The sequence below is a fragment of the Vulpes vulpes genome, chromosome 4 (assembly GCF_048418805.1).
Source record: "Vulpes vulpes isolate BD-2025 chromosome 4, VulVul3, whole genome shotgun sequence".
Taxonomy (NCBI): domain Eukaryota; kingdom Metazoa; phylum Chordata; class Mammalia; order Carnivora; family Canidae; genus Vulpes; species Vulpes vulpes.
This window is the reverse complement of record NC_132783.1, coordinates 38688131-38715875: the sequence shown is the minus strand read 5'-3', so window position 1 is coordinate 38715875 and position 27745 is coordinate 38688131. Positions and strand designations below refer to the sequence as shown.

The 27745-nt window shown below is 33.7% G+C and overlaps 1 protein-coding gene across 4 annotated transcripts in view; it reads right to left on the bottom strand.

Annotated features, from left to right (window-relative positions):
* The window catches only part of TBCK (TBC1 domain containing kinase), a 219810-nt gene that overhangs the window by 42689 nt on the left and 149376 nt on the right, over positions 1–27745 (bottom strand). For all 4 annotated transcript variants that reach the window (XM_026017616.2, XM_026017615.2, XM_072755530.1 and 1 more), the window contains one exon: positions 24873–25048. In XM_026017616.2, the coding sequence (XP_025873401.1) occupies positions 24873–25048 (176 nt within the window). The remainder of the gene's footprint in view (positions 1–24872; positions 25049–27745) is intronic.

The window sequence follows — 27745 nt, the reverse complement described above, 5'->3', positions numbered from 1 at the left end:
GAGATTAGATTTAGGACAAATTATACTACTTTGCTTGATGAAGAAAATAATTATAATATTAAAAATTATGGGGGATCCCTGGGTGGCTCAGCGGCTTGGCGCCTGCCTTTGACCCCGGGCGCGATCCTGGAGTCCCGGGATCAAGTCCCGCGTCTGGCTCCCAGCGTGGAGCCTGCTTGTCCCTCTGCCTGTGTCTCTGCCTCTCTCTCTCTCTCTCTCTCTCTCTATGTCTATCATTAAAAAAAAATCTTTAAAAAAATTATGGAATTTAGTTTCTCTTTTATTAAGAATTTTGCATGCAATTTTACTATTCATTGTAAATTTCAACTTAGAGGTATAAAAATAAAACTTCCTCTTAGTACTATTGACATTGGCATTTTCCTGTGTGACTGGGTTTCAAATTCATGGGACTTTGTTTACGGACTGTGGACAAGAATTTAAGATAACTATAGAACAACTTTGGAAATACCTATTAGCTTATCATTTCTGCCCAAGAACCATAATATACAATGCATATTACGCTTAGATGTGCAAATATCACAAGCCAATTTGTCCGAGAACTATTTCTTTAAAAAAAAATTCATATTTTTTGTGAATTTCCATTCATAGCCAACCTAGAGTCAGAATTTTTTTTTTTCAAGTCTGTATGGTTTACTGAATGGGTGGGCAGAGAGGAAAGTAATGAGAAGCTGCAATTCAAGAGAAAAAATCTTGGTCATTAAAGTCGTTCCAGGGATAGAAGAGGGACAAAGGGCTGGCCTTCCCTGTCCAGGGCCTCTCAGGATACTGTTGTCAAGACTTAGGAGGGTATTATGCTGAGTAAAATAAGTCAACTGGAGAAGGACAATCATCATATGGTTTCACTCATATGTGGATTATAAGTATGAATAAATAAGGAAATGTTCTATAAATAATTATTGAGCACCTACTAGGTACCACACATTGTACGTGGAATACAATAATGAACAAAACAAAGATATTTGTTCTTGTAGAACTTACAGTCCGTAAGTACGAAAAACACAATGAACAGACTAGCCTTAACAAGCTGAGCATGCACCCACCCTGGGAATTAGAAGGAAACAGTACTGAATAGATGGGAAGGGGATAGATCATGAAGGATCTCAAGGATAAGGAAACTCGAGGATGTAACAAATAGGTAAGTACTATAGGATTTTTGGAAGAATGTGTCACATGTTAACAGCAATATCTTAGGAAGACTAATTTGGTTGTATTTGGGAGGATGAAATAGAGATGAGAAAAATGATAGTTGGAAAGACTTGTTAGAAAGTGAATTTTATGAAGATTTAGATTAAAAGATGACATTGGAAGCAGAGAGTTTTGCTTTATTCACTAACTTCCTTTTTCTTTTAGTCTTTTCCTTACTACTTGGCTAATTCTCTCCAATCCATGGTGAAAGATACATTAAAACAACAAATAATAAATAATAAAATTACTCTCCAAGGGGTGAGTCCTTGTCTAGCTACTATCCTTTTTTAAATTATTTTTTAAAGATTTTATTTATTTGAGAGAGAACGTGCACACAAGCAGTGGGGGAGGGGTGGTGGGAGAGGGAGAAGCTGACTCCCCACTAAGCAGGGAGCCTGGATGCAGGGCTCCATCCCAGGACCCTGGGATTATGACCTGAGCTGAAAGCAGACACTTAACCAATGGAGTCACCCAGGCACCCTAGTTACTATCCTTTTATCTTCTTCTCATCTCTACCTTCTCCTTGTCATTCATTCTTGAACTCATTGCAACTTAATTTCTGTCATGATTTAGAAGAAGAAATGGTTCATTTGTCCAGGAGACAGTGGACAAGTTGGGAATATTTCGTTGGAAAGGTAACATTTGTGTTTAGAATACAAGGATAAATAGGAATTGGCCAAGTAAAGAACTGGGGGTTTTCACCCATATTCTGTGTAAAGCCATTCTATCACAAATATTGGAAAGGTGTTTTGATTTTACTTCTAGGGTTTTGGTTCTATCTTTAGGAGATATACTGAATAAAGACAGTGTCATTTAAAATCCATTTTTTCTTCAGTTCAGCCTGGAATGAATGGGACAGAAATTTTAGCCAGGATGCTAATTTCATTTTTAATAGTTGCCTTCATAAGTATCTAACCAGAATTTCTTAGGTTTAAAGTCCCTACCTCATATTAATAATGGTCTCTTCTAATATGCCATGAGCTCTGTAAAAGCAGGGACCAGAATTTGTTTGTTTTTACACTTCTACTGCCTAGCAGAGAGCCTAGAAGTCAGTTCCTGCTTAGTAAAATTGGGTGTATTAATGAAAGGCTAAAGGAAAAAAAGACATGAAAAGTAGTATAAGAAACTATATAGAAGATAAAGGACAGAGGAATAAATGATGGCTCTTAAGTTTTGAATATGGGTGATTAGGGAAAAAAGGATGGTCACAGTGGCAAACAGCAAGTAAGGGGAAGAAAAATTCAGACTCGGATATGTGAAATTGAGGTTGCATAGGGTCTACTAAAGACAAAGTGATGAAAATGCAATTAGAGACAGATATTGGTATTTGAGAGAAGTGAGGCCAGAATTACATTTTTGGAATTATCAGCATAAAAATTAGTTTAAGTTATGAGAAAAGATAAATAAAGAATGAAGAGAAAGGAAAAAATGGTAGAAAAAAATTCCTAGTTATGGTAGGCACATCTATCCACTGCTGAGAAAATTAAATTATATAAACTATTAATAAGGCTTTTTCCACATGTTTACAATAAATAGACTGCTTGCTTTCTTAGAGCTAGATATTTTGAACTTTTGTATGAAGAAGGACAGATTTTTACAAATGGCATAGGCGACATTAACTATGATTCTCAAAGGAATTTTAACAAAGAAAATCATCTTCAAAAGCATTATCAATCTACAAAGATATTTTTATCTTAAATATTTAAGGCAATAAATTGTTTCTGGGGGCATTTTGGTGTTTTCATTTCTCCCTCATGTTTTTAGAGAGAAAAGGGAGAGGTTACTCTTTCTAAGATATAGAAATATAGCATCAGAAATTGAGTTTGAAATAAAACCATCACGCTCTGGAAGCTGCATGATACAGCTCTCACACTAGACAATATTTTTCTCCCTTAAATACAAGAGGTAATGTATATGAACATGAAGCACAAAGAAGAGTGGATAGAATTTTTTTCAGTGATTAGGGATTTTATGCTAAAATTTTCCCAGATGTGCTCCTGAAAAACTGCATGTAAGCTAAATTTCTATAAAGAGAGTAATTCTCCCTTTTATATACAAGATCATTTTGGAGATATTTCATCTCTCTGGGCCACAGTTTTCTCATGTATCAAATAAAGGGGCAGGAGTAGATATCTTATGGTTCTTTTTAGCTCTAGAACTCCATGACCTTATTTCTGATAGATTTTTCAATTAGCAATAGGTCCCAAAACTTTTGCTTACTTCCTGGGACAAAAGTTAGACATCTGTAGGTAATACTTAATGACACCAGAGGAGTTTCTACTTAAAAAGATTCAGGAATGCTTCTAATTGTGAGGCTTAGTAAAGTGTTGCTCATAAAGCATGACTAGCTTATGCAAAGTTAGATCAGTGAGAACTTACTGTATTTCATAGACAGGTAGCTGGGAAATAATTTTTACTTCACATAGGTTGAAGTGGGGGCAGAAGAGATGGAAGTTACAATAACAGAAGAACTCTCATCTCAGTGATTTATGGGACAAAACCAATATCAACATAGCAATGTGTGAGAGATGGTGGTGTTGATGCTGTTGTATATAAATTTCTAAAAGCTTCTGGAAATAATTTTTGAAATAAAACCAGAACCTGATAAATTTCCTAGTCTGAGGTAAACAAGATGAAAGTTAAACCTGAGCATGGTTCCTCTCAGCTGCACTCCTGAAACTGGAACTTACGACACCTTCCTTCCGGAATGTGATTGAGCTGCTATTCCACATAGGATGTTAAGGTCAGCTTTCAATGGCATCAGAGATTCAGGGAGTAGAGCCAGCTGGTGACTAAGAGGTCACAGTATTTTAGTTAGTCCAATGGGTATTTTCACCTCAAACTCTAATGTCAAGGTAGCCTTCATTGGAACTGGGTTGCTGATTTCATTACCCTTCTCTCTCACTCTTAACCTTTTCCTTATACAGTGAGGTGATTACACTGCTATTTTTGTTCAGTGTCCCTTGTGGCTTGGGAAATTCCCCCATCATTCCCCTCACTATACAACGAATGCATGACAAATAAATGACCCAAACACTCTCTGGCTGGAAGCCTCAGTAAATCTCTGTGGAGGAAAGTCTGGAGATCTGCCTCTCTCATCCTTATTGCCCTGCCAAGGACAAGGTAAATGAGCTCTCTAAAGTGCTTGTGGTATTAACAGTTATTACCATGATTAATATCTAGTGGAATGTTCAGCTAATATCATGCATCAGCCAACCATTTTTATCTTAATATAATTGAGATGTCCCAAGTGAAGGGAAATTCAGTTTCCCCTGTGAAGACAGAAGACTGTTAAAAGTTTTATGAGGAAGGGGATACTCAGTTGTCTCTAATCTCAAACCATTTATTTTAATATACTATAAACCATCCCAGACAATTCTTATGAGAATATAAAGAAATATTAATATTCATAATATGCTTACTGTATTGTATTTCAAACTTTTTTTCACACAAATGAAGAGATTTAATGAAATTAGAAAGTTTACATACATGTCACAACCAATCTAATGCCAGGGTCATGGAGATGTACTTTAGGTTTATAATACATAACACTGATTATGGAATATGAATTGATAAATCTGAATGGTTTCTTTTCATGTGAACTTTTTAAGAGCCCACTTTTTCATATTTCTGATAGAAAAGAAGAGTATTTTATGGATAAACTAATTTTTCAATTAATTTAAGATCTAACTAGAGTTCTAGATTCTGAAACATAAATTGGGCATAAATAAACAGAATTTTATAAGAAAGCCTAATAAATTATTTGATGTACAAAAAAACTGAATAAATATAACAAAAGTCTATTAAATATAACAGCAAAAGTCTGTTAGATGTAACAGTTAGTTACAACTAAAATTACCAGCTTATAATAATGGAATAAATTAGTGCAATATTTATTCTAGATAGAGTCTATTTTAAAGTAGTAACCTAAAAAAAGTCTTCATAGCCTCCATTTGGCTTAATATAACATGACATGCAGTTAAAAAGTTACATAAGAAGTGGTGCCTGGGTGGCTTAGTGGGTTAAGCATCTGACTTTTGATTTCGGCTCAGGTCATGATCTCCGGGTCATCAGATTGAGCCCTCCTGGACGTGAGCCTGCTTAAGATTCTTTCTCCCTCTCTTTCTGCTCCTCCTTCCCTCTAAAAAAAATAGTTCTCTAAGAAAAGGAAAAATATTTGATAAAGGAGTTACAAGCAGTATTTCTTGGGGTGAAGTAAATCTTCAAAAAAACTGTAATGACTATCAACATACAGATATAATTCAACAATTGTACACCCTATTACATTAAAAAAATTCTTTGGCACTTCTGGCCACAGTGACAGACATTTGGATGTGTTCAAAAGTATATATTTATAGAAAAATAGTTATTCTATTACAAAACCAAATGAAGTTAATTATTAAAACACATGAGGTTACTTTAATTGAAGTGATAAAAATGGTAAGAATACCATATAGAATCAAGAATTAACAACAAATGACAAGTGGATATACAAATACACAAGTTGGTACTAACCTCTCAGGAAAGGTAATTTAAAATTACTTATGATTGCATACTACTAGAAATAATTATCTCCTTTCGAGTCAAACAAGATACAAATAATCTCTTGGTATCTTAAATTTAACTGAAATTTATGTTTTAGCTTTGGTTGATAAGTTTTCAGTAACATGTCATTGCTCTTCAAATCCAGTCAATTTCTTTTTTTCAACTCCGTCTCAAAATCACAGGATTTCCCATTCCGTGACTTCTTATAGTATTTATATCCAATGATGAGCAAGGACTTTCAAATATCTCTGGCTTAAACTAAAGGTTTGATGGTTTCTGATAAGACTGATACTCTCTATGTAAACAGAAATTAGGACTGACCCTAGATTTAGAAGGGGTTCCAAAGGAAACAGGTCACATAATTGGTATGGCAAAGGTGGGATTCAAAAATTTGATGCTGTATTCTTTTTTTTATTATTATTTATTTATTTATGATAGTCACAGAGAGAGAGAGAGAGGCAGAGACACAGGCGGAGGGAGAAGCAGGCTCCATGCACCGGGAGCCCGATGTGGGATTCGATCCCGGGTCTCCAGGATCGTGCCCTGGGCCAAAGGCAGGCGCCAAACTGCTGCGCCACCCAGGGATCCCTGATGCTGTATTCTTAATCAGTATGCCAAATAGTTAATAAAATCTTTCTATTGGTATAAAAAAAACCTAGCTAGAAAATACGATAAAATAATAAAATATCCCAATTATAATAGCAACAGAAAGGTTAACATAGAAATAATCCTATAAAAAATATGCAGGAAACTTTAAAATGCCACAAAGGAACTTAGAAAGAAGACAGGAAGATTCACTTTGCTTTTGCAAAATATAAAACACAATATCATATGCCAGTTTTTCCTACTTATTTGTAAATTTAATTCAATGGCAATATAAATACCAAATGATTTTTCTTTCCCTAGGGGTGGGGGGAAAAGCCAATTTTACTATTCATGCAGAAACAATGGCAAATGTGTGATATAATTATAATTTTAATAACCTCTTGCTACTGGAAAATAATCTGAATGAGATGAATATAACTGAAAAAAGGATTCAGAAATAGGCATAAATTCATGTTAAGAATTCAGTGCTTTTAGAGAATAATAAGAAGAATAAGGGCTTTTAGAATCAATGGAAAACATTTAGTTTATTCAAGTAAACGAACATGTTGTTAACAGACTAATTCAAATATCTATTTGAGAAGTATAAAAGTATAAAATCTATTAAGTCAAGTCTTTCAGGACCCTACTTATCTACTCTTTGCTAAGGATTTACGTAATTTCTGTAGGATTTTTGAACAATAATCTATAATTCATAATTCAGATAGATGTATTCTGGAATAATACCAGCTTAACAAGGGTTTCTAGTTGCTCATTTTGGCTTTGCGGGGAGGGGGAATGAAGAAAGAAATAACCTTTAGCAATGATTCTCTAGCAGATGTGAGAACGCTGCATATAAAAGCTGCCTTTTCTTTTGCATTATGCATCTTTGTTAAATTCTGTGTTAGCATCTGTATAAATCAGGTTAACAAACTGAATTTTCAGTAGATTTATTTCTAATATGGCTTGTTTATTTATTTTGCATTATAGGATATCCTGGAAGAAAAGCTGGAAAAAAAAACAAGGACATTGATACTTTGGGATTGTGAAAATGATTAGGCTCACTGAATCCTGTATATAATAATGGGTCTGTTGTTGCTAGCCTTTCGACAGAATTGTGCCAGAATCCATTTCTCTTTAAATGCCATGGAATGTCACTGATACATGAAATGACATCCCTGAACTTTGAGGTTGCATAAGGAAGACCTCAGTGCAAGACCCCAGATATTCATTAGCAAGTTGGAATTGTGGCATCTGTGCCCATCACTCTTCATGGAGAAAATATATTCTATAGACTTACTGGTGGAAAAACATTGCTACAAGAGCTGTCTCAAATCAATACTGAATTAAATCTGGTTGCAAAGGAATAAATACTGTCACCAGCATACTTTCCGAGCAACTGCAATGTGGATATGTTAATGCTGCGTCAAAGCATCGTTCTGATGTCTGTAGGGAAGTGTGCCATTGTTTCAGATCCGATCAGCTGCAAGCATGGGCCAATCTTAAGTAGGATACTCTATATCATGACAATTGTTATTTTCATGAAAGGTGACAATAATTCATATTTACTTTCGTGCTTCCCATCAAGAAATCCACCCCAACACCCTCCTATTAACTTCTAGATATCTCTTGTCCTTCTCAAGAACACTCCCCTCCCCACTGGCTCTCCAATCTTCTTTAATATAGTACACTCTAGAAATCTCTTAGTGCTCCTTCAGTCATTATGTGATTTTTTTATCTGGCTATGGAAATTTTTTCTGTTCTTGTCTCACTTGCTTTGTTTACAGGGCACTGCTCTATTCAGAACTGGCTTGTGTGTACTGAGATCTCCATATTCAGAGAAGTAGAATTTATTAATTTGATGATTTAGGATGAGGAAACCCATGGATTTCTATATTCAGAGGAAACAAATATCTTTAATATGTAACTATGAATTTTGACTTCCTAGGATAACTTTAGAGAAAAAGGATAATAGTAAATGTTTAAGAATATCGTGACAAGATAAATAACATGTAAATGTTTCAAGCTTCAGAGAACAGTGAAACAATTAGATTTTTTTTTTTTACTGAGAAAAATATGAAGGGTTACCAAGAAAAAAACAATGATAATAATGCATCACTAATTTAGTTTCTTGACCTGGAAATAAAGAATTATCCTTGAGTCATTTTGTGACATCTATTTATTGATTCTGTTTCATTCCACAAAGGATTTGACAATTTGGTTCAGTTTACCCTTCCAAACAATCTAATAACATGTTTTTATCCCTACCTGATATATTATTGTCATCTGCTAAAATAGTTTTCTGGTTTGCTGAATTAAATTACACCCCAAATTTGTAACTGATATACTGTGGGAAAGAAAGTTTCTATAAAATGATAATAATCTTGTTAACTCTGAACTTCAGCTTGTCTTAAATATACTTGAGACTGGAAAACTAACAATATGTTTGTAATGGGGGCAAGGCTGGGGCACTGCTGATATTCTTTCCCTTCATCTGAACTGATGTGTTCTCAGCCACCTTCCTGCATGCACCCTCAATCAGTAAACTATTTTGAAAAGATGCAATAAACACTACGAGGAAATAAGGACTGTGAAAACTTCTCTGTAACTGCAAATCCCTTAGTAAATTAAACTATCAAGTGCTCAGGCTGTACTAGATGCTCAATAAATGTTTGCTGAATGAATAAAAGTTAATCAGAAATCTCTTAAAATGAAAAAGAAAATAGAAGAGTAAAATAAAAATAAAAAAAAAATCTTTACATTTGATATTGATTTTTATCCCCTCCAACCTTTCTCTTGCTTCTTTACATTTCTTTTGTTGAAGAAAAACTGTTCATATTTTTCAGTTTTTAGGGGGGGATATTTTGTCATTTTCAATTCCTGATGCTGTCCATGTTATATGAAAACCATTTCTGTGTTTATGCTCATACGTGAGCATGTCTTGATACCCTGTAATTATTACTTCAAACATGACACACTTTCTGAGTTGATTTAATAGGGTTTCCTTTTACTGACCTCAAGAAAGAAAATACCAGAAAGTATTAGGGAACATAAGTTTTTTGAGTCCTGGATGAATTTCTATTTTTTTTCCACATGAATGGCCTTTGAAATTCCACTGTTGTAGGTCAGTACCTCTGATTAGGAACTTCTTTCAAAAGCAGGACAAGAAGGGGGGGAGGAGCCAGAGAGATTTTGAAAGCAGTCAAGACAAAAAAAAAAAGAGGCTCAGAGAGTCAGTAGGCTGAGATTGCTGAGTAGGGAAAACATCACCTGATGGTTGTAGTTCATGAAAGGTAACTTGCCAAAAGAGGTTAGACATAAATAACTAGAACACAAGTAGATTAGTATAAAAAATATACAAAGGATCAATACAAAAAATAACACCATCACCATAAATATGAATGTCTTATCATTGAAGTTTTTTCCCATTTTGAATGAGTATTTCTGTTTACCTGCAAAGTCATGAGAAAATATTATGCACGTATCATGTTAAGAATCACCCAAAGGCCTTAGTAAAAACATAGATTCCAGGAGCCAACTTTTGGAGAATTGATTTAGTAGAAATAAGATGTTTGTGAAGTCTCAAATACATATTTTCAATAAGTATTATAGAAGATTTTGGAGACCATTCTTCAGATATCTTGTCTTACAGGAAATAGAGTAAGACACTGGTTAATTTGAATTAACCTTTTGTTAATTCATTCAAAAATACTGATTACTATTTATTGATATGCCGAGTATAATAGGCATTGAAGATACAGTGGAAAATAAGAGATAAGCATATAATACATAAATATGTAATTATAAGTACAATGCATTCTATGGAGGAAAATTAGGTAGCATGTCTGATGAATAAGGAGCTGTGACTAAGCAATAGAGAGCTTTGTTCAACTGAGAGCTAACTGGTATAACCTTAGTTTTGGTAATTAATTCAACTAAATACACGTATGTTGAGAATACACTATTTCTCAGGCACTGAATTAGGCCCAGGGAGTCCAGAGATAAAATGATTCTTTCCTTAATGTACCCATAAGTTAAGGTAGAAGTATGTGTGAGGTATTCCTAAAACTGGGAGAAATCTAAAGCATAGAAAAATATGAGGGAAAGACACCTACGGAAGAACTTAGTAAGTAAGGTAGGCAAGGGAAAGATCATGCAGCGCCTCATAGATAATGTTAAGAAATTTGAATTTTATCATAATAATAATGAGACAAGTCTCATTATTATGAGTCTTATCAAGACTCATAATAAGATAAGAATTTTGGTTATAAAAGATTACTAATAATATATGTTGGTTAATTGAATTTAAATAAAAATAAATTTTTGAAAAGTAAAAAAATAAAAAAAAAGAATGTAAAACAGCCAACATAAGAATAAGAATTTTGATAAGAATTTTGGTTATAAAAGATTACTAATAATATATGTTGGTTAATTGAATTTAAATAAAAATAAATTTTTGAAAAGTAAAAAAATAAAAAAAAAGAATGTAAAACAGCCAACATAAGAATAAGAATTTTGATAAGAATTTTGGTTATAAAAGATTACTAATAATATATGTTGGTTAATTGAATTTAAATAAAAATAAATTTTTGAAAAGTAAAAAAATAAAAAAAAAGAATGTAAAACAGCCAACATACAAGACGATCTGGAAGAGGAAGAAAATAGTTGAAGGACTTATATTGCCATATAGTAGTATTCAACACAAAGTTTCAATTTATCAAGGCAGTGTGATTTTGATGTAAGGACAGAAAAGAATTTGAACATTTATGATAAATGTTTACATTGATGTAATTTAGATTCTGATTTCCTGAACAAAATATAAACTATTTTTATTGTACCTCCCTACCCCGAAAAAAAAAGATTATGTTGAATGTGGGCCAGAATCCAATATGGCTGGAATCTTTCTAAAAAGGGAAATGAAAAATGTGGATACACTGACAGACATTCAGAGGGAAGCTGATGAGGGAGAAGATGGCCATGTGGCTGGAATGATGCATTTACAAGCCAAGGAACATCAAGGATTATTGGCAGATACCAGAAGCTAGAAGAGGCAAAGAAGGATTCACCTGTTTATCCATCAGAGAGTACATGGCTCTACCAACATCTCAATTTTGGATATTTAGCCTCCAGAAGTGTGAGATGATGAACTGCTGTTGCTTTGAGTAAAAGAAATTTAAAAAAAAGTAACAAGATTTTGCTGGTTGAAGTCTGAAGAATAGAGAGGAACATGAATGGATGCAGGAAATTATTGTTAGGAAAACAGGCAAGAGATGATGGCAAGCTTGTCTAAAAAATAATTTGTGACTTTTGTCAGGGGGATGGAGAAAGTAGAGCACAAAGTGAAGTGACCATAAGAATGATAGGTGTTGGGGTGCCTGGGTTGCTCGGTTGGTTAAGCATCTGCCTTCAGCTCAGATCATGATCCTGGGGTCCTGGGATTGAGTCCCTCATTAGTGGGTTCCCTGCTCAGTGGGGAGCCTGTTTCTCCCTCTGTCCCTTCCCCTCCCACACTCAAGCTTTCTCTTTCAAATAAATTAAATGAAATAAAAAAAGAATAAGATAGATATGATAGAGAATAAGATACATACGCTCCTTGTGTGTGTGTGTACATAATGGAGTAATTTAGTCATGTAAATTTAAAAAAACTATTGTAGAATGTGTTATTCTCTATCTTTAGATCTACATGCCCGGAATTGAGACAAAAATGTAATAATCTTGCAATCATTTATTCTTTTTTTAAGGATGCGAGGATATTTATCACCAAGAATTTAAGAATTTGCCTGGGAATTTTAATTCAGCTCTCAGGTATAAATAGCTAATTGAATAATAACGAAATAATCTGGTAATCTCCTGATTATGGTGAATGGATTAAAATATAATGACAGATTTTTATAAATGATAAAAAGATTAATTATATGTAAAGAAAATAATCAGCTATACTACTAAATACTGAGGAATAACAGCATAGATTTCAAAAAGAGTAAACCTTTATCCATTAAACTTCACTTTCTTTAATATAATGATACGGCTTTTGCAGGTAATTTTAACCCAAACAGTTCTTGATGAAGTGTCAGATTCTGACCAATGTTGTTCTCTTCCTTAACTTCAGAAACAAGTTCTCATCAGCTCTGTCCAACTTGGAGGAGTTCACTCTTTGACTAACAGAAATAAAAACCTGACTTAGTTTAGAGAGAGATCAAAGAAATTCTCTGATGATTAGCTCTGCTTAGGAATGACTGTTCATATCAAGATTTTGTTTCAACATTAGCAGACTTCAGAAATCTTGCTAGTGGAATTATTGTCCTCTCAACTAAGGAATTTCTTGCCAAAGACTAAGAGCTTCCACTAACACCATTCTTCTCAGAATAAGGGGTCAAAATTACTTAAAATACAGACCCAATAAAGTCAGCTGAAGTTCAGAGTACAAGGATATGTCGTCTCCTTGGCTCTGCCCTTTCTTTTGATCTTCACTCCTCTTCAGCAACTTATAGAGCTTCATTTTATTAATATGAAGTTATATGTTTTTCCCTATGATATTTATGACAGAGTAGAACATATTTTTGAAATGGCAAAACTCATCATTAAATAAAGTGTAATAAAAATTAAATACAACTTGCGTACATAATATGATGATGTAACCAACAAGGAGAAAGGATTTCTGGTAGGCTTAGACTATAGAATTCAAGAAAGGTACATTCAAAGCAAAAGATGGCTAGATGCAGATTAGAATAACTACATTAAATTATTAAAGATATAATTTCAGGTCTGTGTATTTAAGAACTCCTTTATTTTATAGTGTATAATTAAAATTACCCTGCTTCTTCAATCTCTTAAGAACTTAATATCCATAAAGTTATAAGGTGTGTATTATAGTAAAATCTTGGCCTATATACTTAATATACCAGAACATTAACAGTAGAACTCCACAGTATTGCAAATTCTCTTGTTAGCAGAGGAAATGTGACCTATTCCAGTGAATGGGCTCTTTACCAAAGTTCAGTATGCATTAGAAAGAATAAGTAAAACAAAATTAGATAAATATGTAATATTATTTTTATTTTCCATACACCTTTTATTGGGAGAGTATTGAGATTGTTCATGATAATGAAAAATGAATTTTTGATGTCATTTACTTACATAAACCCTATATTTCAAAGGCTCATTTAAATGAGTTGATAAGGACAATCACAAAATATCTATTATGTGTAAGGCATTATGTGTTAAGACAAATGTCCACTTTAGCTGTATCCCATATGTTCTGATATATGGGGTTCTCATATTATTTTCTAGATACTCTAGAATTTTCATTTGGAATTTCTTCCTTCTGAAGAATTAAGAAGTTGTTTAATTTTTTTTAGTTAGTTTTTAATTTCTAAGTAGTAAGAAGTTATTTTTATTACTTTCCGATTTGACTAAATAAGGATCTGAGGAATGTCATCTGAATTATTTCCACTTCATAAAATATACTGAAATTTACCTGTGGCCTAAAACTGTCATCTTTTTTTTTTTCTTTTGGTGAAAGTATCATGATCACTTAAATAAATTTATTTCTGAGTACAGATGTATAACAATATCTTAAAAATAACATCTGTCCAATAAGTACTATACAGATAACAATAGGAATGGCTTTTCATTACATGTAGGTGGTAGTAATATGAAGACATAGAAGAACTGAACTTGGGTATATTTTGTAAAAGCTGCTAACTTATTCTATGATATTTTGAATCTCAAAGAGATGATGGAAGACAGTAGCAAAAATACAATGTAGTAGCTTTCACTGTGGTGACGTTATGTACTTTCAGAAATAATCTACATCTAACAAAAAAGTGTATGTAACCAAACAGAGAACAAATTTAATGATAAAAGTAGCCTTTGAAAGCACATAGTCACTCACATTCACAATAGTTCCATTGGATTCAAGAGACCTAATGTCTCTGATATACTTTTTCTTTAATATGTCTATACATTTTTTGAGGAGCTGAAAATTGCACATGCAATCCTATTGCTTTTTAAAGCTAATACTGAGATTGAATCAGCAGCAGTTTTTTTTTTAAATATATTCATCAACAATTCAATAGTGATAATGAGGCATGGCCAAATATCTCAACTGAACAATTCTAAGAATTTCCTACCTTCCCCAAGTCTTATAGTCAAAGCACTAAGTTATAATGCCCACTTTCCTTCCAATTATTCCACTTAATGCTTAAACATTTATTAGAAAAAAATATATATATATACACACAAAGCAGAGCCTTGGCAAAGAATTCATCTCAGAATAAGAAAAAGAAAAAAAAAACCACTCAGCTTGGCTCAACCATGCTTCACTCTCCCTTGGGTGTACATTTTCGAGCATGGACATACTGAAAATAGAGGCCAAAGAACAACTAAAAAATGAAATTTTAAAAAGTAAATTGGGGAAAGGATAGGAAAGAAAGGTAAGGTTGGTAAAGGATATTGATAATTATATAAATTACTTATATACCCCAAAGAAACTTTGGTGGTGAGAGACAGAGTTTTGTTACAAATTGAAAATCACTATACATATATTGTACCTCTACCAAAAGAGAAAATAAATGTTGAGATCAATTGTCATAGCTTGTACCACAAAATTTCCCCCAATATGGAAAATTATTAATTTAATCATGAGTATTTATTTTCCCAACCTTAAATGTTCTCGAGTGTGTGATTTTTTATTCCTCTCCCCATCCTAATTCCCTTATAGCTTAAACTAATTTTCAAAATAATGTCACTAATCTATTATCAACCTACTAGTTCATTTATCTCTTATAAGTAGGAATTTCAAAATATATTCAGTTTCAATAAATCCATTTCATTCTATTTGTCAGTTACATACCTTTATATATACATTTATTTCCACAATATATTTATATATTTGTATTTATATATTTACACATTTATATTTATATATATTTGTATAAAGGTAAATAAGGTAAGATATAAAGGTGTACATATAAATATATATGTACACACATATAAATATATGTATTTTTACACATAAATCTGTCTACCTATATTTTTTTAAAATTAATAAGCTGTGGTCAGAATTGTGAAGCAGAATCTTAGCTATTTAAGGAAAAGTTGATGGGAAAGACATTGGCACTAGATGAAATAATTCTTTTGGCAATTCTTTAGTAGTTTCCAGATCAAGATAGTATTAAAACTAAGAAGTAAAGGTCAAAGTGAAATCTTAAACTGAAATTACTGAGGTAAAACTGCCAGAAAGATTCCTTTTTTGGAGAGCCGGCCTCCCTCTCCCTCACTCCCCTTAGTGTCTGTAGTGATTTCTAAATGTAAAGTTATAGAAATAAAGCTAGCATAGCTGAGTGGAAATGGAGTATCAGAGCATCTTTTGTACATATTATTTAGATAAAAAAGATGGTCATAAAATTCTTGGGTAGTTTTCAAAGTTGAAACATTTAATCTCTAATTAGTAAATATGTAATAATAATTGTTACTGTTTTTGAGTGCTTATTACATATTAGACACTGAACTATTTTACATATATCACTCCTAAAATAATTTTGCAAGGTGGGAATTATTATAATTATGTTCACTTTTTCAGACAGGAAACTGGATTATAAGATTTTATGGTTATAAACCAAAGGAGCAGGGTGAAATTTAAAACCAAGTCCATCTAACAGCCAAGCTCATGCTTTATCTACTACAATGGGCCTACTTCAGGGAATAAATATGATAGATGCATGTATAAATTAATGTTAATTAGAATTTTCCTCTCATAGCTATTTTCAAGCTTCCATTCTACTAGTCAGAGTGCAGTTTATGTTTCAGTTTTAAAAAGCCATTTTTTACCTGTTTAGAATTTGACATATATAGTATAAAATCTGAATTATGATTATCCTTAATTTAATGAATATGCTTTTATAGACATGCATACATTATATTTTTGTATCTACTTTCTATTACATTAAACATCTGAACAAGAACACTTCAAATAAGCAGAAGGATAGAAAAGGGTGACAAAATTTCAGATAAAATGTAAAAAAAATTAAAAATATTTTGAAAGAATAATTATATAAATATAAAAATCCAACAAAATAGACACTTTAAAAATAATTCTGATAAGTTTGGCATTTAAGTGGATAATTTTAAGAAAAACCCATAAGGTAACATAAATTGACTCAAGAAGAAGGAATAATCAAGTATCTCCCTATCTTTTTTTTTTTTTTTTTTTTTTAAGTATCTCCCTATCTAAAAGACAATAGGCTCAGATGGTTTTAGAGACAGGTTTTACTCCATCTATAAGAAACAGATAATTCCTCTTTTTTTTTTTTTTTCAGATAATTCCTCTTATACAAACTGATTGGAGAGTAGAAAAAGGGAAAAAGAAATATCATCTTTTTTAAAAAAGATTTTATTTATTTATTTGAGAGACAGTGTGTGTGAGCACACAAGTGGGGGGAGATGCAGAGAGAGAGGGAGAACTAGTACCCTGGGATCATGACCTGAGCCAAAGGCAGATGCTTAAGTGATTGAACCACCCAAGTGCCACATAATCTTAAGAGTAAAGACTGACAAGGACAGACAAAAAAATTTTAAATTTATTTCACATATGAATATAGATGCAGAAATTCACTATAAGGAAATACTAGCAAATAAAATATAGTCAGTATTTCTTTTTTTTGTAGTGACCTAGTAGAGTCTATCTCAGGAATGCAAAGACCACTTAATATCAGAAATTTTAATAAATAATGTTACACATTATTTTTTTAAAAAAGATTTTATTTATTTATTCATGATAGATACAGAGGAAAAGACAGAGACAGGCAGAAGGAGAAGCAGGCTCCCAGTGGGGAGCCTGATGCTAGACTCAATTCCATGGCTTCTGGATCACGACCTGAGCCAAAGGCAGCTGCTCAACCACTGAGTCACCTAGGTGCCCCACACATTGTTGTATTAAAGGAGAAGAATGGGTGATCCTAATCAATCCTTACCAGTTGAATAAGCATTTGATAAAATTCAACACTCATGATAATCACTCTATTAAGAGAAAAAGAAAGGGAAAAATTTCTGTATAAAATAAATCCACCACCCAAATAGAGTATTTATCAAAAACATCAAACTTAGTGGTGAAATTATAAGAGTTTTCATTAAATTTAGGTAAAAGCAAATCTATCCACTCTCATCACTTCTAGTTTACTTTATACCAGAGGTCTTGTCCAATGCAATAAGACAAAAAAACCCAAAAACGTAATCATAAAAATAGTACCTAGAAAGATATTATATATATATTTATATGATTTAATTAGCTTTGTAAATATCCAAGAGAATCCACAATCTACTAGATTTAAAAAGAAAATCAGTTTCCAAGATCTATAAAGAACTTATTAAACTCAACACCAAAGAAACAAACAATCCAATCATGAAATGGGCAAAAGACATGAACAGAAATCTCAGAGAAGACAGACATGGCCAACACGCACATGATAAAATGCTCTGCATCGCTTGCCATCAGGGAAATACAAATCAAAACCACAATGAGATACCACCTCACCCCAGTGAGAATGGGGAAAATTAACAAGGCAGGAAACCACAAATGTTGGAGAGGATGCGGAGAAAAGGGAACCCTCTTACACTGTTGGTGGGAATGTGAACTGGTGCAGCCACTCTCGAAAACTGTGTGGAGGTTCCTCAAAGAGTTAAAAATAGACCTGCCCTACGACCCAGCCATTGCACTGCTGGGGATTTACCCCAAAGACTCAGATGCAATGAAACGCCGGGACACCTGCACCCCGATGTTTCTAGCAGCAATGTCCACAATAGCCAAACTGTGGAAGGAGCCTCGGTGTCCATTGAAGGATGAATGGATAAAGAAGATGCGGTCTATGTATACAATGGAATATTACTCAGCCATTAGAAATGACAAATACCCACCATTTGCTTCAACATGGATGGAACTGGAGGGTATTATGCTGAGTGAAATAAGTCAATCGGAGAAGGACAAACATTATATGGTCTCATTCATTTGGGGAATATAAATAATAGTGAAAGGGAATAGAAGGGAAGGGAGAAGAAATGGGTAGGAAATATCAGAAAGGGAGACAGAACATGAAGACTCCTAACTCTGGGAAACGAACTAGGGGTGGTGGAAGGGGAGGAGGGTGGGGGTGGGGGTGAATGGGTAATGGGCACTGAGGGGGGCCCTTGACGGGATGAGCAGTGGGTGTTATTCTGTATGTTGGCAAATTGAACACCAATAAAAAATAAATTTATTATAAAAAAAAAGAAAATTCCATAATACTTGGTATTTACTCAAAGGAGTTGAAATGTTTTGTCTACACAAAAATTGCACATGTATGTTAATGAAGCTTTATTTATAATTTCTAAACTTTAGGAGAACTAAGATGTCCTTCAGTAGGTGAATGGTTAAAAAACTGGTACATCCAGACAATGAACCATTATTCAGCACAAAAAAAATGGAGCTATCAAGACATGAAAAGACACAGAGGAAACTTAAATGCATATTACCAAATGAAATGTCAGTCACTGTATGATTCCAATCTATGACATTCTGGAAAAGGAAAAGTTATGGAAATAGTAAAAAGATCTGTGTTCCTAGTGTTTGGGAGAGAGGGCAGAATGAACAGGTCTAACAGTAAATTTTTAGGGCATTGGAACTACTCTATGCTATAATGATGCATACATGTCATTATATATTTGTTCACACCCATATAATGTATACCACCAAGAGTAAATTCTAATGTAAACTATGGACTTTGAATGATAACAATTGTCAATGTAGTTTTATCAGTGGTAACAAATGTACTACTCGGTGGAGGATGTTGATAATGGGGGAGACTATGCATGTGTGGAGGCAGGGAATATAAGCAAAATCCCTGAGCTTACTGCTCAATTTTGGTGTGAACCTAAAACTGTTCTATAAAATAAAGTCTCTTAAAACTTAAAAACAGAAAATCAGGGGTGCCTCGGTGGCTCAGTGGTTGAGTGTCTTTGGCTCAGGTCATGATCCTGGGGGTTCTGGGATTGAGTCCTGCATCAGGTTCCCTGCAGGGAGGCTGCTTCTCTCTCTGCCTTTGTCTCTGCCTCTCTCTCTGTAGCTCTCATGAATAAATAAGTCTTAAAAACAAAACAAAACAAAACCAGAAAGTCAAACAAGTTTGCTAGCTATAAAGTGAATCTAAAATAAATAATAATCTTTCTATTATGCCAGTAATAATCAACTAGAAAGCATAAAGATAATATGCATAAAACTAATAATATATTTATTCTTTGTTATGGACAATTAATAATTGCTAAATCCATATGTTCAAATTATTTTCTACCTTCCAACCTACTCCTATGGTCTTCCTTAATCAGTAAATGAAAACACCAAGACACCATCCTTTCAGACGAGGCTAAAAACTTTGGAGTCCTCCTTGATTCTTCTTTTATACCTCACATTCAGGCAGCAGAAATCTTAGATTTGTTTTCAAATATATTTACTTCTCATCACCTCCAATGTTAGACCCTCGGGTCCTAACCACTGTACTTTCTCCTTGGTCTCTGTTTTGCCTTTGTCTTTCTATAGTCTCCTTTCCATGCAGTGGTCAAAATAATCCTTTCATATGTAAGTCACATCATGTCACCATTCTGCTCAAAATCTTACAACAGCTTCTCATCTTATTTGGCATAAAGTCAAAGTCTTAAGGGTTACACAAGATCTTATCCATTGATATCTTTCTAAGTTTGTTACTTTCTACTTTCCTCTTCACTCATTCCATTCTATACATAGTCTCCTTACTTTTGCCCTACAAAGTATGCCACCATCTTTGCACCTGCAAAATGGAACATTTTTCTTCAAGAAATCTATGCAACTTACCCTCTCACTCCCTTCTCTTCTTAAATGTCTTATCAGCTAGACCTTCTTTGAGTCCCTCATATAAAATAACAATCCTTCTTTAATGTTATCCCAACTTCTTCTCTTTGGCATTCTCTATCTTCCTTATTATTCTTTACTTTTTTCAGTGGAACCTATTCCCAAGTAACATATCAAATGTTTATTTTTTCTTGTTGTCTGTATATCCTCCATAAAATGCAAATTCTATGGAAGCAGGTACATTTTTTACCCCATTGTTATATCCCCAGCAACTACAAGGGTGTCTGTTTTGGTAATATGTATTCAAACATAATACTGAAAAAATAATGTATTGGTCTTTACGTCATTCACTATATTTTTCTTTATGGTTGAAACATATAAAAAGGAATAAAATAAATTCTAAAGAAAAATGAACTAATACTTGAGTATTCTTCAGATAGGAACATTTCATGTAAATAATGTAATGTATTTTCTCTTCATTCTTACTATTGTTGTTGTTGGGGATAAAATATCTGATTTAAGAGTACATATAAAAGTTTGTTTTGCATGACAAAGATTTAGAAAATGACTTACCATCATTAGGAATACAAAAAGCAATTTGGGTTTAGTCACATTCAAACTATTAGACCATTTAAACAAAAAAAAATCTCATTTCACGGAGGGTGTAGGGGTAGGGATTTAAAACCACTTCCTCAAGTTTAAAATAAGAAGCAACTTTTCTTAGTAAAATTTTACTTCATCACAAAATGAAAGTCTCATATTTTCTGAACTGTTAATATTCCTTTCTGATCTTTATTTTTCTCTTTTAGATTTTATTTACTTGAGAGAGAGAGAGAGAGATATTGAGAGAGAGAGACAAAGATAGTGAGAGACAGCATGAGTGGGGAGAAGAGGGAGAAAGGAGTGACAATGAAGGACTCAATTCCAGGACCTGGAATCATGACCTAAGCCAAAGACAGACACTTAACTGACTGAGTCACTCAGGTGCCCCCTTTTCTGATCTTGAAAAATCAATGATCTCTCAACCATTTTGTTTCACTCAAGAATTAGAATGCAGAGGACAAACAGCATAGGATATGATTGGGGTCAGTGAGAATGGCAGAATAAAAATCTCATAAAAAGTACTCCTTCAGAGTGGAAGCAGGTGGCCCAACAGGAGGCCACTGCAGTCGCCCAGGCAAGACGTGATGATGGTGGCTTGGACTAGATAGGGAGGAGTGTTTGGATTTTGTAGGTGGAGCCATTTGGACTTGCCACAGGGCTGGGCGGCAACAGGCTCTTGGATGTTGAGATAGTTCACAGAGTGAAACACAGCAGGTGGTCAGTGCCCCTCAGAGCCAAGTTCCTGAGCTTTGATGTGGATGGAACTGGAGGGTATTATGCTGAGTAAGTAAGTCGGTGTCCATCGAAAGATGAATGGATAAAGAAGATGTGGTTTATGTATACAATGGAATATTACTCAGCCATTAGAAATGACAAATACCCACCGTTTACTTCAACATGGATGGAACTGGAGGGTATTATGCTGAGTGAAATAAGTCAATCGGAGAAGGACAAACATTATATGGTCTCATTCATTTGGGGAATATAAATAATAGTGAAAGGGAATTGAAGGGAAGGGAGAAGAAATGGGTAGGAAATATCAGAAAGGGAGACAGAACATGAAGACTCCTAACTCTGGGAAACGAACTAGGGGTGGTGGAAGGGGAGGAGGGCGGGGGGTGGGGGTGAATGGGTGACGGGCACCGAGGGGGGCACTTGACGGGATGAGCAGTGGGTGTTATTCTGTATGTTGGCAAATTGAACACCAATAAAAAATAAATTTATTATTAAAAAAAATAAAAATGGGCAAAGGATTTAAATAGACATTTCTCCAAAGAAGACATATAAATGGTTAATACATGAAGAAATGTGAAACATGATTAGGGAAATGCTAATCGAAAGCACAATGACATACCACTTCATACTCACTAAGATGGCTATGATAAAATAGGTATTGGTAGGATGTGGAAATGGAGGAACCTTCATACATTGCTAAGATTAATGTAATATAGTGCAGGCGGTTGGGAGAACAGTTTTGCAGTTCTTCAAAAAGTTAAACATAGAGTTAGCCTATTACCCAGGAAATCTACTAAGTATATATCTAAAAGAAGTGAAAACAAATCATGAAATACTTACATATGAATGTTTGTAGCAGTATTATTCATAATAGCTAACAAGTAGAAATAAATCGAATGTCCATTAACTGATGAATTGATAAAATGTAGTATAACCACACAATGTAATATTATTCAGCCATAAAAAGAAATGAAGTACTGACACATGTGTAGGCTTTGAAAACATATGTTAAACAAAAGGCCATGTTATTGTATGATTCCATTTCTATGAGATGTTTAGAATAGGTAAATCCATAGGGATATAAAGAAGGTTAGTATCTGCAAAAGGTTGAGAGAGGTGGGGAGTGACTCAGCATGATGCAGTTTCTTTTGGGATATTGAAAATATTCTGGAATTAGTAGTGATAGTCGCAAAACTTTATGAATATTCTAAACTCCACTGAATTTTACACTTGAAAAGGGTGAAATTCATGGTATGCAGATTGTATATAGTTCAAGTCATTAAAAAAAAAAAAAAACACGTCCTGTGATGTCTTAAAGACCTGGTGTTACTATGTACTAGCTATATAAACTATTAATCTCTTTCTGAGTTTAGTTTCATGCTCCCATTATAAAACAGAGATAATCATACTTCATTATAGGTTCTTAATGAGGATTAAATGATGGGTCTACATTTAAAAACTCTAGCATTTTTTAAAGGAAACACCAAGTATTTAGATATATTAATTCTCTTATACTTTTATTTTTACTTAATTTTTCCAACTCCCAACTCAGTGTTATCTTACTAATTTTTATAATTACTCAGGTTTCCCTTCATTAAATGCCATTAAAGTTTGCTAAAAACTGCTCATCTGCCAAAGGATAGCTCTCTAGTATGAAGTTGAGAATTAATGCGTTTCTGTTGTGAAGATACTTTACAATTTGAAAAAAAGAAAACTATAAATAAATTTTTATATAGAATCATTAAATTTCAGAGTGTCAAGCTATACTATTATTTTTTAGATTTTATTTATTTATTTGAGACAGAGAGTGCGAATGAGTAGGGGAAGGGGAGGAGGGAGAGGCAAATTCCCTGCTGAGGTGGGAGCCTGACCCAGGGCTCAATCCTAGGACCCCCAAGATCATGACCTGAGCTGAAGGCAGATGCTTATTAATCAACTGAACCACCAGGTGCTCCAATTTCAAGCTATCTTATAGGTCATCTAGAACAATCCTTTGCTGGTAAGTGAATTCCTGTACCAAAATCCATTAGGTGGTAATATCACCTGGAACACTTCCAGTGTTCGAGAATTTATTTCTCCTTGGGTGGCTTCATCTACTTTTGGAAAACTGTAACGCAAATATTTATTTGCTAGTATAGGTTCTTATTCTAATTTTATCTCTTATGATGTTTGAAATATCTTACCATAATTTTTCATGTAGCTGCTTTCCTCTTTATCATCTATATTTCTGGAAGCAAGGACTGTAATTACTAAAACTACTTTGTATTCAACTACACAGTCATGTTTATATAAGTCCTGTTTATCTTTAATAAATACAATTTGATCATGATGGGATAATGTGAAAACAAGGATGCCCTCCTATTTTGGGAACATGAAAAATTACAGAAAGAGCAAAGGGGTGAAAATTGCAAGTTCCTGCAAAAACATTTAGTTCCAAAAATATCTAGCAGCATATTCTATTGTTTAACATACATGAAAGAGAATTTGAAAATGTTTTATCATTAAAATGTTCCTTTTTACAATTAGAGCCTATCCTATTAAATTTATTAGGGTATCTAAAAAGTTCTCTATATATGTTAATTGAAATTCACCTTCATGGAAATAATTAAGATATTGTGGTAATATTGGAATGTTTGAAATATATGAATTATTATAACTGAAACCTTAGTCAACCATATTTATAAAGCCAAATAAGAACAATAATGTTGAAAAACCTGACAAGTTTTTAAAAATGCAATTTTTTTTTGTCAATCAGTGCTCAGTAAGTATACATTCTTATTCTTATATACTAAGACCTCTGTCTCCATTCATTTATTTATTTATTGTGGGGGCGGGGCGGAGAGAGCAAGTGCAGGAGCAGGAAGAAGGGCAAAGGGAAAAGCAGATTCCCCTTCTCCCCAGCAGTCCTACGTGGGGCCCAATCCCACAACCTACAAATCATGACCTGAGCTGAAGGCAGACACATAACTGACTGACCCACCCAGGCGCCCGTCTTTCTCTATTTTTATAATTCTTCCTTTGCTTCTGTAATTCTTTTAGTATAGAATAAGCTGAGATACTATGATTACATAGACAAAATGTGAAACTTGCTACCTGAGGGAATATATCTTAACTGTAATAATATAATCTTAATATATATAATCTTCACTGTATAATATAATCTTAACTGTAAAACTAAATGGACAGACATCAAGGTTTTCTGAAAGCTGCATAAATACAATCATATTAGAAAATAGCTATGGTAAGAGGACAAAAGTGATAACATTATGAGCAATAATCATGCAACACTACATTTTTAACATCCATCTTCCTTCAGAATTTGTAACTTAAATCTGCACATACATACCAAATCTGTTTTTGGAGGATCTGGACACTCAGTGGAGAAAAAAGGTGTCGAACTTCTGATACCATTGCTATCAGAAGTTGGCTTTGGAGGTTGAGCATGCTGTCTGAAAGTAGCACTTTTAGGAGTCCAACAGAACAGGTTGATTGATTCTCGCACACAGCGTTCAATGTCGATTTCTAGATAGAAATTTTTTTTAAAAAAGTAAACATTTAGAATTTGAATTGCTATGTTCATGTAAAAATCACACTCTTTCCTAAATGCATATATCCAGTATGGCTAAGATGATAACCCAGTTAGAAAAGATGTCAGTGAAAATATAATGTAGATATGAATCAGCATATATGGACTACTATGGTGAGACTGATTTACTCTGATAATATTTTCACTTTTTCAAAGTAAAACAGAGGTTGGGGAGGGGAAGGCTAGAGCTTGGGAGTGGGCAGGTAAAAGATTCAGCTCACTATGACTTCTAATAAAGTATACTAAAAGTTTTATTTTCACCTATTAAAGGAGATATAAAATAAGCAGGGCAAAATTTATTAAAATATCAACGCTCAATTTTTATTTATTTTTATTTTTTATTTAAATTCAATTAGCCAACATATAGTACATCATTAGTTTCAGATGTAGAGTTCAATGATTCATCAGTTGCATACAAAACCCAGTGCTCATCACATACACGCCCTCTTTAATGCCCATTCCCTAATTATTCCATCCACATCCTCTCCAGCAACCCTGTTTGTTTCCTATAGTTAAGATTCTCTCATAGTTTGTCTCCCTCTCTGATTACTTCTCACTTAATTCTCAATTTTTAAAAAAGATTTTATTTATTTATTCATGAGAGACACACAGAGAGAGGCAGAGACATAGACAGAGGGAGAAGCAGTTTTCCAGAAGGAAGCCTGCTGGGCAACTTGATCCCAGGACGCTGGGATCATGACTGAAGAGAAAGGCAGATGCTCAACCTCTGAGCCACCCAGGTGCTCCTCAATTTTCAATTTTTATTTTTTATTTATTTTTATTTTTTAATTTTCAATTTTTAAAATAATTTCCTGAGTTAAATGAAGAAAGGTGTAAGTGAAGTTACACATATAGAAAAATTACATGCACTTGGTTAAAATGGTTAAAAAAACATTTTCAAAGATTTCCTTTTCTTTCTCAGATTTGAAATTTATGCATCTTTGATACAGAGCTAATATATATAGGAAGGTTATTACACTTTCACATTATTGTTTGTGTGTTTTGATGATACTGTAGCTCTTCAGGAGATAAATATTCCTGATGGGAGATAAGCTGTTCCTATATGGAAAAAGTGGACAGATCCCAGAAAGGCAGTAGAAATTCAAGAAGTTGACTAGGATGGAGTTTAGTGTGGACTAGCTTTTCCCTACCTATATTCCTAACACTAGTAAATGGCAGATATTCTCATTTTCTTTGCAGAAGTCCAAGTGTGTCAGCTCAGGTAAACAATGGAAAAAAAATACTTCATATTTTAAATTACAAAGGGATGAGTTCCCTATTTCTCTTTTTGAAACAAGGAACTTATATATAAGGAAAAAAAGATATATGCATTTAAGCCAATTCTGTGGATGCTGCATTCATGATTACCTACTTTTATGAGGAGGAAAACACTCGGAAAAGATAAATGAACACTTATTGAGCATCTATTATATGAGAGGAATTTTATACTTTTGCTTAAAACATATAATTCTTAAAATGATTTTTGTATTTTTTTTTTTAAGATTTTGTTTATTTATTCATGAGAGAAAGAGAGAGAGAGGCAGAGACATAGGCAGAGAGAGAAGCAGGCTCTATGCAGGGAGCCCAATGTGAGACTTGATCCCAGGACTCCAGGATCACACCCTGCCTTGAGGCAGGCGCTCAACTGCTGAGCCATCCAGGCATTCCACAATGATTCTTCTAGACAGATATTGTAATCCCCCTCATTTCTGTTGAAGATGAAGAAACTAAAACATAAGGAAGCTACATGATTTAATATGGTAAATGCATTATTTTGAATAGAATGTCTGAGGTTTCTAAAGGGTTATAAGGCATCTTTTATTTCTCAATTCATTTAGATTTGGTGTACGGCCAGGAGGCCCGGAAAGACCAGTTACTCAATTAAGCATTCCTTTATCTGTTATTAGTGATGTTTGCCAACTTCACAGTTGGTCACTTCCATGGCTACATAGAGGTCAGATTTCATCACCCTCTTCCTAACACAAAATATATAAATAAAAAAACCTCAAACAATTAAACATGTTTTGAGACACGAGTCTTTTTATTTGAGCAATGGTAAATATAGTGAAATGTATTTTTAAGAAGCTCTGTAACATTATCAACCTGATACTTCACAAAGAGAAGCACACAGACACCAATCAGAAGAAAAATCAAAGTTCAAGATAGGTTCTCTATTCCACTTAAGAAAGAGATATGCTCAATTCATTTTAGAAAAATTCCAGTTAATATGGTTAAGATAAAAATTTCAAGCTAAAGAGAAAAAATTCCTGTAATTTTTTAAAAAAGTTGATCCATTTAACACTGTTAATCTCCAAAGAATTTCAGACATAGGTTTTACATCTACAGTGCTCAAATCAGTCTGACACATCTGTCACCCTGTAAAAGCTTGAATTCAAGTCAATGATCCAGATCAGAGGTTGTAGTTCAGTCATTAAATCACTAGCAATGGAAAAGTCAGTTGTATCTACTTCCAAAACACCCTACCAATACCATAAAAGGTTTATATTGAATCTTGAGAATTTACTGGCATCCACCCCAATTCCACCCTGATTATTAGTACTGGCAGATATCCCATTCTCCATTCACTTGACCCATGTCTCCTCTCCATCTCAAAATCCTTCCAAAGTCCTTTA